The sequence below is a fragment of the Stegodyphus dumicola genome, chromosome 9 (assembly GCF_044657685.1).
Source record: "Stegodyphus dumicola isolate Sdum_Otavi_A_Nest chromosome 9, ASM4465768v1".
NCBI classification, from domain to species: Eukaryota; Metazoa; Arthropoda; class Arachnida; order Araneae; family Eresidae; genus Stegodyphus; species Stegodyphus dumicola.
This window is the reverse complement of record NC_140776.1, coordinates 127,572,008-127,589,424: the sequence shown is the minus strand read 5'-3', so window position 1 is coordinate 127,589,424 and position 17,417 is coordinate 127,572,008. Positions and strand designations below refer to the sequence as shown.

Genomic DNA, 17,417 nt, shown 5'->3' with positions numbered 1-17,417 from the left:
AAGGGGGTGTATGATGTCCCGTGCGCCAAATGGTCTCCAAACAAGATTTTCATCATATCACTGTGTTTTTTTCAAGGGGGGTTGTGCCCAAAAAGATATTTTACCCCAGGCGCCAGTTATGCTTGCTACTCCACTGTTACCTCCCGGTAAGAATCCAGCAAGTGAGACAGACAAGTTTTGTCTGGTGAATGCGTGGTAGGGCTACGCTCGAGTTGGAATTTTGAGTTTAGCCAGTGGGGCTAATTTAATTTGTAAGGTATTGAACACTTGTATTGGAGTTATTTTCATTCTGTATTCATTGGAGTTATTTTCTTAAATCATATAATATCAACATCATGTAAATATTTGTACATAAAAGTCATGTTTCTGGATAATAATATTGTTAAATTTACAATCACGTATTGTGTGATGTCTGCCATTCCAATGAGCACGGAATATTTATATTGAAATAATGCAATTGTGTGTTAGCTATAACTGTAATTCTCCTCTTTTGATTTCCAGAAACCTCAAGAAATTACAAGAAGCTTCTTGTTACTGATTAAAAAGCTTATAAAAGATGGAGAAAAACATCTCAGTTCAGTTCTTGTTGATTACTGAGCTGCTGTAATTTTGAGATTGGATTAGCTTTCACTATGCTCAGAATTGTGTTCTATTCAACGCTTCAGTAGTTTAAAATATAAATGCTGTGTGATATTGTATGAATATCTGTGAGGAAAAAGTTCAGCATTTTGTTTTATTTCTTGTGATAAGAATAAATTTTATTAACTTTTCATCAGACTTGTACATTCAATCTATTACTAACACATATGCATGCAACAATATACACTATGGGGAATACGTTTTATTGCCATAGTAAGGCATTAAACTTTTGTAATGAGCAACTTTAGGCTTAGAATTATGCTCCTACATTGTAATGTTGTAGCTTCCCTCAGCTGAGTTTCTTCCTCCTGTAGGGCTGCTATGTAGTTCTTTAAGAACATCCATAATCCAGGACCTTGGAAATATCAGCTGCCATCGCAATGCATTTCCATCATACGATTCAAACTTCTGATACAAGATACTGTTTCAAATATGAAGTGAGTCCCAAAGAGCCCAATATTTTGTTATAATACTATAGATGGAAATGTCCTGCCAGGTAGGTTTCCTGTTTCTGAAAACTCCATAAATTCAATTATGGGTTTACTGTTGCTGTCTTTCAACTGGTCTTTCCTGACTTCTTCGTCATTTCATGGGTCTGGGTTGGATGATGCTGGATTCCTAGCTTGATACACAACCAGACTAAGCAGCTAGTGTTTCTCTTCGACAGTGAAATAATAATGGCAGCTTTTCGAGATGGGTCTTTCAGACAGAGCTTTTGCATTTCCATCTAATAGTCCCTTCCAATGACGGATAGTTATGCCCACTGTCAGAATGCAGTTTTTTATTTTTAAAGTCTAAGTAAAATTTGTATTTCCTTAAAAGGTCTAATCCATGCACACAAGGATTTGTAATATCTGCCACACATGCCATGTGATGATAGGCAGCACTTCCAAATGTAATGCTAATATTTAATTTCCCATCATTTTTTATTTTATCACTGGACACAGTCTGGAGGGTAATGCAGGGTGGCATCTAAAGGCGTGTACTTTCCAACTGTTGAGCCAAATCTCTTTCGATGATGGTAATGTTGGCTCCTGTATCGATAGTCATCTTGCAAGGAACTCCATAGATATGTCTCATGATGAAAAGTCTATTACTGCTGCCACTCACTGCAAAAATCTGAAGCTTTTTAAAATGGAGCTTTTTATTATCTGACAAAAGCCAAATCTTTTTCAATGATGGTAATGTTCGCTCCTGTATTGATAGTCATCTTGCAAGGAACTCCATAGATATGTCTCATGATGAAAAGTCCATTACTGCTGCCACTCACTGCAAAAATCTGAAGTGCTTTAAAATAGAGCTTTTCATTATCTGACAAATTCCTTTCTATAAGATGGCTACTAATTTGTTTCCTGGCGAGTGGTTTTACTTTCCGTGCCGTGGGTGTTTTGCAGTTCCTTTGTATGTGGACTTTACCACCGCAGTTGCAGCCCTTTATGGTCAGTTAGTTGCGACTCCAGTTCTGTCACAAGATATTAATTTGTCTGGTGAAATTATCTGTCTTATTTACCATGCCCTGAGGTGTTCTGCAGTTTATTCATACATGGCCTTCACCACCGCAGTTCCAGCACTTTAGGATCAGTTTGTTGCCACTTCTGTTCCTAATCAAGGCATTGACTTGCTGGTTAAAAATCATCTAGACGGGCATTCAGTTGATTCTCTGTCTCCAAGACTTGAGCTCTGGGTGGTGATCTCTATGAGATGCTTGCTGGGCTGCCTTGAATTTCATGGTGTGCACCAGAGCACTCCTTGACATTCATCACTCGCATAGCTTTCTGTATTTCAGGATTACGAATGCCATCGATGAAACACTGCAGGGACAAGATTTCTCTTGTTTCTGTCAGGTACTCCGAAAGGCGAGATGAGGCAACTTTTCAACATGTGTGGTGAATTCCTGGAATTTTTTCCATGGGCTTCTACTGATGATATTTTAATTGAAGTCTGCTATAGTCTTTTAAACACCTCTCTCCAAAGCGCAGCTCTAAGGCACTGGATCGAGCTTTTAAGATCTGGTTTTTGGGTAGAATCTGAAGAATATCTGCTGAGTTTGCTCTCACAGAAGGATTGACATGGCAGGCTTTAGCTTGAGAATCCCATCCATTCGTGTCCACCACTACAGAAAATTGTGTCTTATACATTTGTCAGGAGGTCTTACCATCATATGTGGATAGCTTTAGAGAGGGACGAGAAGGCATGGATAAAAATTTAAAACCATCAGAATTGCTCTCATCACTATGCATTTCTTTAAGGTGTCAATTTCTTTGGCAATGGCAGCAACTCTGTAATTGATTTGTCTTTCCATGCCAGAAACTATTTGTCCTTTGACAGAAGGAACTCTTTCTTTATTTTGCCCCAACTTTATTTCTAACCACATCTATTCTAGCCTCAGATTTGTTTTCTATCATGGCAGAAATTTCCCTTTTCATTTCCACCTGTCCAGCTTTCTTTACTTCGTTTATGGAGCTGATGGCTTCTTCCATCTTTTCTTTAATGGATTCTTGACTAGCTTCAACTTTTTTTGGAATGGGGCAGAGGCAGTTATGAGCTGTCTTAGTTGCTCCTCCATCGGTCATGTCACTGACATTCAGTCCCACTTCCGACACCAAAAAGTGTTGCATGCATATGGGTTTGTAATAGACTAAATGTGCACAGCTTCGATGATAGGTTGATAAAATTTATTTTATCAAAAGAGACACTTCAGAGATCTGGACTTCCTGCAAAAATAGTGATACAACTCTTCGCACTATCATAATCAGTAGCTAAACTTCAAACTACTATGAACATCAAACACAACACAATGCAAAGCACAGCTAAAGAGCAAAGCTACACTAAAGTCAGTACTTGGAACACATGCTGAGCTATCAACCAACAAAAACAACTACTACTGACAGCAGATGCACTCTCTGGCCTTATATAGTTTTCTTCCAACCACCAAGATATTTCTAGTACAGTCAAAAGTCGTTAATTCGGACACCCATAATCCGGAATGATCTATAATCCGGACCTCAAAGCTACAACCTTTCTGCGCATGCGTCAACACGCGTGCGCGTAAGACCTTTACGGCTGGGAATATGCGCATAACAGCTGGGAATGTGCGCACGCGCATAATATGTTTACGCATGTGCATTTAATGTATAACGGACGGTATAAACTAAGCTAAAATTATCTAATTCAGTTAATGTTGCAGATTGCGTTGTTCCTTCAAATTGGATCCAGCTTATTATTTTTTGCAGACTGTTAGAGCAACTTTATAAAAGTAAGCTTGAACTTTCGATTATGTCAAATAGAATTTCTGATACAGTCAAAAGTCGTTAATACGGACTCGTCGGGACTTCAGCGATTCCGGATTATCGATTTTTCCGGATTACAGATCATCAGTTTAAATCTGGTAAAATCGCATGCAGAAATTATAAAAGTAAAAATATGAAACCGTAATTTACGAAATAAAGAACAATTATGATGTAAAGGATATCAAAATTTACAAAAAAAAGCTTAATATTTATTTGTTTACTTTATTAAACATTTCTTTCAATGTAAGTTGTATCAGTTGCTTCGTTTTTTATGTGATAATACATTCTCTTTAATTCCATAAACAGACATAATTTCTTGTTCAGTTACAAAGTTCCGCTGTTCAAGTCCTATAATTGCTGTGTCGAGAATACCGACTAATTTGTCAATCGAAATTTTTTCGTTTTCAATAACCTATGTCACTTTCTTCCCTATCGGAAGCGAATTATAATGACGAGGAAGTTGTTTTAAATCATATCAAAGACGGAGCATATCAAGATGAAATACTACATTTGGTAAGCAATTATAAGCCAAATAAAATAAAAACATCTGCCCTTAAGATAAGGATAGTGCTGACAAATCAACTTCCAATTCATTGCACGCTGCCGTGGCGTTAAAGATAAACAAATGTTTAAGTTTAGATAAACAAAGAATATGCCTTTATCCATTTTTTGTTTAATGGACTCCGAAAGATACTTTCGCTTTGTATAATTCTATTTGACATAATCGAAAGTTCAAGCTTACTTTTATAAAATTGCTCTAACAGTCTGCAAAAAATAATAATCCGGATCCAACTCGAAAATTAAGGAACAACGCAATCTGCAACATTAACTGAAATAGATAATTAGATAATTTTAGCTTAGCTTATCCCGTCCGTTATACATTAAACGCGCATTCGTAAACGTATTTTGCGCATGCGCGAATTCCCAGCGGTAAAGTCCAGCGTCAATGCGACGCATGCGCAGAAAGTTTGTAGCTTTGAGGTCCAGATTATAGATCATTCCGGATTATGGGTGTCCGAATTAACGACTTTTGACTGTATATATTTACTGATATGTAAAGGATCTACAAAGCGAAAGTATGTTTCGAAGTCCATTAAACAAAAAGTGGAATTGCTGCAAAAAATGGATAAAGGCATATCCTTTTTTTCTCTAACCATTCCGAAATCTGTTTATCACCTTCATGCTTTTCTGTGGCAGGGGGGGGGGAGAGACGTCGTGGCGCGCAATGAATTGGAAGTTGATCTGTCAGCACTATCCTTATCTTCAGAACAGATGTTTTTATTTTATTTGGCTTATAATTCCTTACTAAATGTAGTATTTCATCTCGATGTACTCCATCTTTCATATAATTTAACTCAAGTTCCTCATCATTATAATTCGCTTCCAATAGTGAAGAAAGTGACACAGAGGTTATTGAAAACGAAAAAATTTCGATTGACAAATTAGTTGGTATTCTCGACACAGCAATTATAGGACCTGAACAGCGGAACTTTGTAACTAAACAAGAAATTATGTCTGTTTAATAGAATTAAAGAGAAAGTATTATCACATAAAACGAAGCAACTTAAACAACTTACATTGAAAGAAATGTTTAATAAAGTAAACAAATAAATATTAAGCTTTTCCTTTTGTAAATTTTGATACCCTTTAGATCATAATTGTTCTTTATTTCATAAATTACGGTTTCATATTTTTAATTTTATAATTTCTGCATGCCATCTTACCAGATTTAAACTAATGATCTATAATCCGGAAAAATCGATAATCTGGAATCGCCGAAGTCCCGACGAGTCCGGATTAACGACTTTTGACTGTACAGTCAAAAGTCTTTAATCAAGACGTCCATAATCCGGAAAGATCTATAATCCGGACCTCAAAGCTACAAACTTTCTGCACATGCGTAAACGCATAATGCATTTATGCATGCGCATAATACCTTTACGCATGCGCGTTTAATGTATAACAGATGGTATAAGCTAAGCTAAAATTATCTAATTATCTATTTCAGTTAATGTTCCAGATTGTGTTGTACCTTAATCTTCTAATTGGATCTGGCTTATTATTTTTTTCAGACTGTTAGAGCAATTTTATAAAAGTAAGCTTGAATTTTCGTTTATGTCAAAATGAATTTCCAATTCTGGAGCTGCCAAAGGATCTACAAAGCAAAAGCTTGTTTCGATGTCCATCAAACAAAAAGTGGAATTGCTGCAAAAAATGGATAAAGGCATATCCTTTGTTTCTGTAACCATTCCGAAATCTGTTTATCAATTTCACGCTGCTCTGCGAGGGGGGGGGACGTCACAGAGCGCAATGAACTGGAAGTTGCTCTGTCAGCACGATCCTTATCTTCAGAGCAGATGTTTTTATTTTATTTCGCTTACAATTCCTTACTAAATGTAGTATATCATCTTGATGTACTCCGTCTTTGATATGATTAAATCAAATTCCTCGTCATTATAAATATTACGAACACACACCAAATAGCTTTCTGGTTGCAATTTTCTAATTTCGACTATGCGTAATGTATGCTTTACGCATGCGTACGTTGAAAGAAATGTTTAATAAAGTAAACAAATAAATATTAAGCTTTTTTTTTGTAAATTTTGATACCCTTTAGATCATAATTGCTCTTTATTTCATAAATTACAGTTTCATATTTTTAACTTCATAATTTCTGCATGCCATCTTACCAGATGTAAACTGATGATCTATAATCCGGAAAAAACGATAATCCGGAATCGCCGAAGTCCCGACGATTCCGGATTAGAGACTTTTGACTGTACTTTCTGCTTCTTGAAATTACTGTATGGCAATATGAGGGTTGAATTACAGTTACAGTCATTATAGTGATCAATTACATTTATTCAATTACAATATGTATTACAGTGATAGGGGGACTGGACCAAAACGTTTCCAAATGGCTGTCAGTTTGGTGACAAGTTTGGCGATTTATTGCTAAATTTGGCAAAAAAAAAAAAAGTCACAAAAATTGTTACCAGGCTGGTAATGCCTCGCTAAATTACCAAGACACCCATTTACTCAATGTTAAATGGACTTGCCTCTGTATTTTATCTTTTAAGGCATAGCATGTCTCTCTAGATTTTTCAATTGCAAAGAAAAGTACAACAATATTACATATAATTTAATTAAAATCATCTATGTACAAAATTTATAACAATATCATTAAAGTTAGCTGGCCTAGAAATAAAGCCAAAACTATTCTATATTTCCTTGAAGTACCTTTCATTTTATTGGTAGGTAGCACATGCAAAATATTGTTATGAAATGTCCAGGCACAGTAGGATAGCTTCCCTGCAAAGAAGGTTTAGATTGCCAGAAATAGCAAGCGGAGGCAGTGTTGCCATTTTTGGCAAGATATCGCCCTTTCGACGACAAAATTGGCAATATGCCATAGATAGATGGAGAACCTTCTCAAACGAATTCTTACTGGTTTAACCCAGGATGTTCTCGAATGCAAGCCAAAAGCTGTATAAACCCTGCTGGTACACACACAGTCAGTCGGTCGTGGAGTGCACCGAGAGAGTCTCTTAGTGTATCATGAGCTAGTGCATCGTTGAGTTTTATCTTAGAGTGTATTAAGCTCTAGGAACGAGTGAACTCAGTCGGGAGCTCTACTCTAGTGTATCATCAAGTTCATCGCAAGTTGTAGCATGGAGAGTTTCGATAGTACTTAGAGTTCCGAGAACAACCAAGCAGAGCCGGAAGCGGTACTCTGGTGCTTTGCCGTGAAGCCGTCTCCATCATTATAGCCTGGAGGCTGTGTCACTGATTATTTCAGCATGTTTATAGTAGTTCTTTGATGAGTGTAAACGTGATCTGGGAGCTTCCATGACAATACTGGCTAATAAATTATGTTCTGATACTTCATCAAGCATCATCTTTACTCACTCCAAATCCACAAACCCTTAACGTAAAGAGAAATGCAATAACATTTTGTTTTATTGCTGAGCTACATCAGATCCATTTTGCTCAAGTATTTTTCTCTACCTCTACAAAAACTACAGAATACATCCTTTTCGAAAATACTTTGGCAATTTTCCAGCAAACTACTGTTTCAAATGCACTTAAATGAGTGAAACCTTTTATAGTGAAGAGTATTTGTTTATGAAGGAAATAGCTAATAATCATATGAGGCAAGATATGAAGAATGAGATACAACACAACAGTAAAATGCTTCAAGCAGCTGAAGAACATACAGCCTGATATTATCAGATTGGTAAATAATGCAACACCTATTTATTCATGCTGGCTATTTTTTGCTCATTGCTTCTTTCATTTCTCCAGTTGAGAACATCATTTTTTCTATTACTTGTTTCCCTTTGCAGCAGTTCTTAATAAATGATGTTCTTCCAATCCCATCATACTGACATTCAAACTTTGCATAAAGAGAGGGTATTGCTACAGTTAAAGGCTTAGTATGACTGGATCAAGTGCATTTATAGTTAACATTCTCATACAAGTTTCATCTCCAATAACTAATAACTTCAGAAATGGTTACTTCTAATTTTTCCAAAGAAGTTAATTTCACACAGAAACATAGTTAAGGAGGGTACTAGCTGCTAAATGATGCAGAACTTGTACCTCGAAGCAATTGATGCAGCCATATTTTATGAGATACATGTGCATCAACATTCAATGGATGTCTAAAATATCTGCTAATTTATAAACGGTATATAATGGGTTTTTGTGAATGTCTTGATGAGAATCATATGTGTGATGGATGAACGATAACTAAGGTATACATCTACTACTAGCACAAAGAATTTTATAGCAAGAATTATCCTGTTAATTTAATTCTTATGATGAATTATCAGGACTATATTGGTAAAACAAAATGCCCTCATCTTATCCGGATTAAAATTACAAATTCTGAGCTTTTAAACAAACTTCTACTTGTCTGAATATTTAAAGCATCACTCCTATGAAGTGCCAATCTATGATAACTAGCCATGGACTAAAACAGATGGCACTTTTAACTAGACAGACTGCAAGTTATTATACATGCACCAAATAAAGCAGTGGTGTTGCAGATCCCAAAAGCAACTTTTAAGGCAGCCTAAAAAGAAAAACTTAGCTAAAAAAAATTTAAATTAAATCTCTTGAGCCTAAACATAGCTGCAAAACCATAACTCAGGTCAATTTTAATATTCAGACTTCACTTACTCTATCCACACCATTTCATTTGCTTTGGTTAGACAAGCCACAGAGTAGTTACTATGTGGTAATAAGGCACTGTCTGTGACAAATGCACAATTAATAATTATAAGGTATTTTCTATCTCTTTAACGCATGCCTTTATGATGCATCTGGATAGCCCAATCGGTTAGCAATTGGGACATTCGATGTTCAAATGCTGCCTAGGGCATTTCACATTTTTCATGTTTCCTAATTCAAAAAAAACCTAATGACTCTACATAGTAATAAAGATAAATAAAAATTACACTGGCTATCTCTGGTAAAAAAGAAATTAGTGCAACTTTTATTTGATTTAAAAAAAAAAAAAAAAAGCACAAAGAATTTTATAACAAGAATTATCCTGTTAATTTAATTCTTATGATGAATTATCAGGACTATATTGGTAAAACAAAATGCCCTCATCTTATCCGAATAAAAGCCTACAACAAGTATCAAGGCTACAAAGTTAAACAAACACTCAAGACCAAGTTCCGCCATTCAGTATAAACTTTGAAACTCCTTCAATTCTGCTTCCTGGTTTCTACCTAAATTTAAAAAAAATTTGCCACTTGGAGCAGCTGCATTGGCTCAGGCACCGACTCTGCAAACATTCATATTTCATGGTAATTTTAAAATAATTTTAGAATAAAAAACATTAGTCAGAAATACCATGTGCTCCTAAAGGATACAACAGGTGGTTTACCTCTTTGATTTTTATACTACTTTACATACAAAGCAATAGATAACACATTTTGATTGTGGGGAAAAAACAATGAGCATATAATTCAAGACTGATAATTTTTTTCTGATTTATCATTCCATGTATTAATTAATATCATGTATTTTTTCATTAATTTTTTCATTTTTCTGAAACTATACCAAAGGATATAGCATCAGTATTTTTTTATGTATGGCATTAAATTCTTTCAGCAAATATTACACTTAGGATACTTAGAATAACTTAAACTGTCTTTCTTTTGCTACAAAGCATAGGTTTAATAATGTTTGCCCACATTATGCAATTCACCAATGTGAAAGTGGTCGACATGAATAAAAATTATATAATAGCAAAGAATTTTTACAAATTTTAAATAGACAAGCTATAAAATATTACAAGAAACCTAAATTATAAAATAAGTTAATATAAAAAAATATTTGATAAATATTGAGCAATAAACCTTTCCAGTGCCTTGACAAAATGTACATTTTTCAGGTTTTGTCCCTGGCTTACTACGTTGCCCATTACAATCTGGACAAGTATCTGATATGTTCAGGGAAACATCTTTATTTACACCTAGGGTAGCTTCCTTAAAAGTTAAATTCATCATGACCTAGAATAATTATGAAAGGAAGTATTAATATGGATAATAGCAAAAAGTAAAATACACAAAGTGAAAAAAAATATGCATACAAATATTACAACATCCTTACTTCATATGAACTAAATCCAGTCTCAGATTCAGCATAATCGGACTGTGAAAATCCTGCATGGAAACCCTGGAACATATTCCTAAATAACTCCTCAGGATCAAGATCTGAAGTGAAGCCATGCCGAGCAAATTCATCAGTGGTACCCCACTGATCGTATTCTTTCTGTTTTGCTTCATTACCAAGAACCTGCGAAGGATTTTATGTAATAATTTAATTTACAGAGTAAGTTATAATTGATCATATGACATATTTTTAAACAATACAGTAATGTTTCACAACTATATTCATCATTTTCTGATTATCTGCACACCACTGAAAAGTTGCGAACTCACTGGCTGCTAATTTTTTGCAAAGTTAATGCAGGAAAGACAACAACCTTTTTCAAAATGGCAATGCAGTAAGATTCATACAACAGCAATTAATCAATAAATTAAAAAAGTAAGAAACATTGGTAATGATACAGTTTTTTTTTAGCTTTCATTCTTCTGTTTGTTTCTGAGCTTTTGTTCAGTGATCTATTCACAGGTCAAAACAGACATGTGCTATGTATATACTTAGTCTGTCACATAAATACTTTTACGTGACTTTTGGTCAGGGGTGCAGATGACAGAAAAAAAAAAACGCGTATTCTGTTATTTTAGGGAAAATGCAATTTCATATCTTTTAAAATGTGTTTAAATGTTGTTAAATGATGATATGAGAGGGGCTGTAGACAACTCAAGCTTTAATGACATAGGAAGGTATTTACTAACTGCTTTCTCTTACAGATGCAAGTACATATAAGAAACTTCATGATGATATTGGTGCAACTGATGATGAATTCTGAATTAATGCTGGCATAAAGAAAGTATTCCACATACTAGGATGACAAGCATGACCACAGTGAGATAATTTGCCGGTGTTTTCAATACCAAGTAAAATATTACTATATTTAATCAACAAGTTACCTTGAATGTAAGATACCTTTTAAATTTAAGATAACTTAAGAAATAAAAATGCAGGTGAATATTTGATGAGAGCAGTTCTGAATAGAATCCATTTGTTTCTGATTGGAATGAAAGCCAAGCTATTCATTAAATATAATATTTTATTATGGTATAGAAGGAAAAATTAGCAAAATTAATGATACATTATCACCTATCTATTTTTAGACATACTAGTAATCAGTGGATTCAGGCTTTAACTAAAACAACAGTGGATGCAGGCCTTAACTGAAATTGCTGAGTTAGGCATGCCTGTTATAATTAGCTGTAGTTATGTATGTCTTTCTTTTATTCTGTAATTTCATTTATAAAAATACCTCATTGTAAGTCCTAACCAAATTTTAGGGATGTGGGAATATTTTGACTAGTCTGGGAGTGATTAAAACCACATGAAATTAATGCCAGATAAAGTAAATATCTATTCTTTCACTTCTGCAGTTTAAAACTTAGTAAAGGAAAGACAATGTATGTTCTAGGTACTGTTGCATTTATATTTTTCTTTGCTAATACTTGAAAGTTCAGTATAAACAAGACATTTTATTGTAGACAATGACTTTGCACTTAACTCTTTAGATTTGAACTTGAAGTATTCATATTTCAGTTATTCAATAAATTATAATTAACATCTTTACCAATATGGTCTTCACTGGGATCTTCCAACTCAAAAGTTTCATATGTATTTTTATAGTTATACATCTTTCAAAGGACAAAGAGAAAAGATATATAAATGAGAAAAACACATAATTGAAATTTCAGTTTAAGGATATGAGATACATATTTTGCAGAAGAATTTTAATATTAGTACTATATACTCTTATAACACAAACTTTATCATCCACTTTTGTTATTTACATTAAAAGAAATTAGATATTTCATATGTAAAATGATAAGATTCTAACACTGTAAGACATTTACAATCAGTAGCCTTTATTTCAACAGTCCATCTTTTATAAATATATAAATATCATTTGTTGCTGGGAAAAAAAAAAAAAAAAAAAAAAAAAAAAAAAAACCTAAAACTCAAAGAAAAAAGATTTCAGTGTCAAGTAATTAATTTTAATTTTGAACCCTGAGAAAAATGTTAAGAACACTACTACTAGAAAACAAAGGCCAAATAAACAATTCTGTTAAAGCAAGCTTACTCAGTAATGCAAAAATGAAGCATCTCTCATCAGTAAACTTGTTTAGTTAGCAGACTCCATTATTTGTTTTATGCCTCCAAGCAAACCCTTCTTATATCACAAGCTAGATTTAAGCCCTGTTCAGTCTGAGATACCTTATGTTTTTTATCGTTTGTAAAATATACTTGCATATTAGTGCAGCGATCTTGGTACAATTTGGCAATTTTTCATAGAAGAAAAAGTATGAGTTAAAATTGAAAAGAAAAAAAATCATTCATTACATATGTATTTTGCATTCTATTTATTAAGAACCAATCAATAAACCATAGCTCTATTTATCACAAAATTCAATCAAGAAAAACTATAAAAATCACTAACTTGAAAAATCAATCAATGAACTATATTTCTATCTATCTCAATAGTTTGAGAAAATTAAATAAAGTATTGCAATTGATTTACAGTTAGCTTGAACTATTAACGCGAACATTTAACCCGAATATTTTCCCCAATAGTTTAGGTTAACTATACAAATCACTAACCAGTCGAGATAGTTATAAAAATCAACTAACTTATTAGGATAACTATAAAAATCAATCAATAAACTATAGTTATCTTTATCCGGAAAATGAATTGATTAGCTTACATAGGAAGTTTTATTTCTTTTATTCTGGTGATCAAGACAGTTACAAAAATCACTAACATATCAGGATAACTAAAACGACCCAGTCAATTAAGTATAATTCTTTTATCCAGAAAATGAATAAACAGACTTACAGAAGAGGTTTAGTTTCTTTTGTTCTTGTCAAAATTTTGCGGTATCTGTTGCAAACAGATTCAAAGCAGGTTCCCTTAGTGACTTTACTGCAAAATAGTGTATAATTGCAGAAATTTAAATTCCTTTCACTCGAATCAAATCCTACAATCATGTATTTTAAAATTGAGCTTAACATAAAAAATATCACAATTTGTCTAGAAAAGCATTGGATTATGGAATATAATAAAAAAAAAAGCATATGAAAATGTCAATGTTGCTTGTGAAAACTGCAGAATTTATATTCATCAGAGTTAAGCACATTCTGAAACTTAACCACATCTGGTAAGGTGGTTGGATTAATAAGTAAATAACAAATTTTGTAAATAAATAAGGGTCAAAACTATTATGGCTTGAAATAGCCTATTTTATTTATTTCTTAATTCGGAACTGTAATTTTATGTTTAATTACTTAAGGGCTATCAGTCATGAATCTTGAAACTCTTTATATTTCATGCATAATAATAGTAATAAAGAGCAACATAATACAAAATTTAATAAAATTGAAGATTTACTTTATATGCTTCAGAAACTTCTTGAAACTTCACCTGAGCTTCAGGATCTCCAGCATTTACATCTGGATGCTTTTCCTTTGCAAGCTGGAAAATAAAGAAAATTCAAGGGAACAAAAAAATCATTCGACAGCTTTCAAATTTTATATTACGCCCAAGGGGCATTTTTTAAAACATTTTGTGTGTTACCTTTATTTATTAAATACCATGTTCTTTGCACTTAAATCACATAAAATTCAACAGCAGTATCACATAATATTTAAAAACAGCATATCTTTAGAATTTCTGATAAACAGTCTTGTGCACTGGAGGTAGAAATGTTTTTTCCATACAGTGTTGCCATTGTCGTTTTGAAATCATTGAGCAGGTTAATCAAAAATTTATTAAAGTATTACAAAATATAAAATAGATAATAAAACAAATTTGAAACTTAAATTTCGGACTTCCAGATGCCCATGTTCGGATGAAGGATTACATAATTCAAAATTTAAAGGCATTAGATTTAATTAAATTTTTAATTTAAAGGCATTTGTTTTTTGCATTTTTTTCCCAATGCAAAAAACACACATACATTCATGCAGATTCTTCATTATTTGAATTACCTTTTCCCTTGCATGTGCTACTGGGGGGAAAACACCCAGTTCAACTTGAAAAAAATACAGTTTATGCTTGTGCATGATAATTTAATACTTGTATATAAATATTTTAATAAAAATATGTACATGTTGGCCATAATTAAATACATTAGTGTGATGGTTGTGACTGAATTTTATCAAAAATTTTTTATCTGTCAGTTTATTTCTTTATTTTGACTTATTTAGATTCATAACAGAAAATGTTTGCTCACATATATAAGTACTACCAAAAATATGGTAGCACATCTGCTTGCATTATTTTTTAAGCACAAAAATTCGGCAGGTAGAGTTCTATAAAAGTCCAGAATATTTGAATCACGGAATCTGGATTTGCATAAGTCAGATGTTTGTAAATCGATAAGTTCTATTTGAACACCTTCTGGAGCTTCTTTGACTACAACAGAAAATGGATCCCTGAACAGTTTAAATTTAACATCATGCTACTCAAAGTCTGCAAATCCCTTTTCAGAAGAAATAAGCAGCCTCTTTATTTGATCTGAATCATCCAGTTGGTTATCAGGAAAATTTTCTTTGAGTTTCTTCAGGTAAGGAAAATTGACAAAATTTTGACAGTCAAGCTGCTTTGAGAGCAGCTGGAGTTTTAGTTTGAAAGCAGATGCTGCAATGGCCAGGTGATTGATGAATTAGTTTTTTCCCATCAATTTTTTGTTTATGTCATTTAGATGAGCTGTCACATCAACTAAAAATGCTAAATCACACTTGAACACTAAATCACACTCACACTTGAAAGATGGTTCCTTTAACATTGTAGTTTGGTTGCCATTTTCTTCAAGGAATAGTATTATTTCATCAACCAAATCAGCAAACCTTTTCAAAGCCTCTCCACGGCTCAACCATCGTACTTCAGAGTAACATACGAGATCACTATGTGGTGCATCTGTGTGTTCTAGGATTTCCTAAAATTGCCTGTGGTTTAAACCCCGTGAGCAAATTAAATTGATTGTATCGCTCACTACTTTCATTACGTGGTCAAATACTAGTTCTTTCCATCATAGCTGTTCTTGGTGTATGTTATGTTCACCTCTTTGTGGAATGGGCTGGAAATCAAAACAATAAATATCATTAATATTTACTTTTGCTCCAACGTACAAACGTGAAACACAACTCACTTAAATCTTTAGAACACGATTACAATAAAAATAATTGCATGTTGCCACATCTCTGACACACAATCACAGAAAACTCCATTCATTTAAAAGTAGAAATAAAGTATTTTTAGCTTTATACGAATAGCAGGAATGCACTCATTCGGCGAGCAATGGATGGTGTAACACACTTGGCCCCCATGACTCCGTCATCAGCTGAACTTACTCTTTGGTCAGTTCCCTTATAAGTGCAAATTACTTTTGCCCTCTTTCACTTAAGTGGCGGCAAGTTCTCATCCTTGATTAGCACCAAGTCATTTACACGTAAATCGGCACTGAGAAGTTTCCACTTGTTGCGCCCTTGTAACTGAGTCAAGTAGTCTTTTGACCACGATTTCCAAAACGATTGGGAAATTTGTGTGTCTAATTTCCACCGTTCTCGAATGAGAATTTTCTCATTTGTTACACCAGGCTCAGGAACACTTTTTAACTCGGAGCCAATAATAGACCCGGTGTAATGACAGAAAAATCGTTTGGGTCTTTAGGAGCAGCCACTAAAGAACGAGAAATAGGTATGGCTTCAATCTCCACTAGACACGTTGAAAATTCTTCTTGTGAGAGGATCTGAAATCTCATAACACGTCTCATGTGAAACTTCATGGATTCAACGGCAGCCTCCCATAGGCCTCCAAAATGAGAGGCTGATGGAATATTCATTGTCCATTTAATGCCTTCGTTGGTCAAGTAAGTACCAAGCGCCTCCATCGCACACGCTTTTAAGTAATTCATTGCACCGATAAAGTTCATTCCACAATCACTGAATATTTCAGATGGCTTTCCTCATCGTCTGATGAATCGTTTCAGAGCTGCAAAACATGCCTGAGCACTAAGATCGCTAACAAGTTCTAAATGGACAGCTTTCATTGCAAAGCATACAAACACACACATGTACATTTTCAGTGGTTTAACTCCTCTACCACATCTAGGGCTGATCAAGAATGGTCCTGAAAAGTCAGTTCCGCATTTAAGAAATGGTCTTCCGGGATTCACTCTCGCAGAAGGCAAATCAGCCATCATTTGTTTCGAAAACTCAGAGCAAAATCTGGCACAGATAACGCACTTTCTTATTTCTCTGCGTATTGCAGTTTTTGCTCCTATAATCCAATACTTTTGTTTCATCACAGAGTTAACTAATTGTACTCCTCTGTGCATATAATTAAGGTGATAAAATGTTACTAACAATTTTGTAACAGGATGATTCTTAGGCAATATTATTTGATGTTTCATAGAGTCTGGTAAGCTGGCATTTCTTAAACGTCCTCCTACACGTAGTATGCCACTGTTGTCTAAGAACGGATTTAGAGAAATTAAAGAACTTTTCTTTAACACTCTCACTTTCTTTAAAGTAGCTATTTCCTTTGTATACTCAGTTTTTTGGACTAGTTTGATTATAATATCATGCGCTTCTTTTAGTTCACTTGTTTCTAAGAAAGGAGTCAAAATCCTATTCCCCCTCATATTTCTTATAAACCTTGAACACCAAGCAACAACTCTCTGCAACTTACTCCAAACTGAAAATTTGTTCCAAAGCTGCTCAACTAATTCCAACTGAACTACAAAACATTTGACAGAATTTTTTCTTTTCTCTCTTAGTATTTCCGCACTGTGTACATTTGGTAACTCTCTAACCCAC

At 33.9% G+C, this 17,417-nt stretch overlaps 1 protein-coding gene across 11 annotated transcripts in view; it reads right to left on the bottom strand.

Annotated features, from left to right (window-relative positions):
* The window catches only part of LOC118181906 (dnaJ homolog l(2)tid, mitochondrial-like), a 71,170-nt gene that overhangs the window by 29,744 nt on the left and 24,009 nt on the right, over nucleotides 1-17,417 (bottom strand). For 10 of the 11 annotated variants that reach the window (XR_015043086.1, XR_015043087.1, XR_015043085.1 and 7 more), the window contains exons 3-5: nucleotides 13,987-14,070; nucleotides 10,557-10,742; nucleotides 10,304-10,456 (exon numbers count right to left, since the gene is read on the bottom strand). Coding sequence is in view for 2 of the 11 variants with exons in the window: in XM_085824082.1 (XP_085680208.1) it covers nucleotides 10,304-10,456; nucleotides 10,557-10,742; nucleotides 13,987-14,070 (423 nt within the window). In the remaining 9 variants the exon portion in view is untranslated. Of the gene's footprint in view, nucleotides 1-10,303; nucleotides 10,457-10,556; nucleotides 10,743-13,986; nucleotides 14,071-14,585; nucleotides 15,975-17,417 lie in introns of those variants that run through there. The other variant, XM_035351136.2, reaches the window with a different exon arrangement.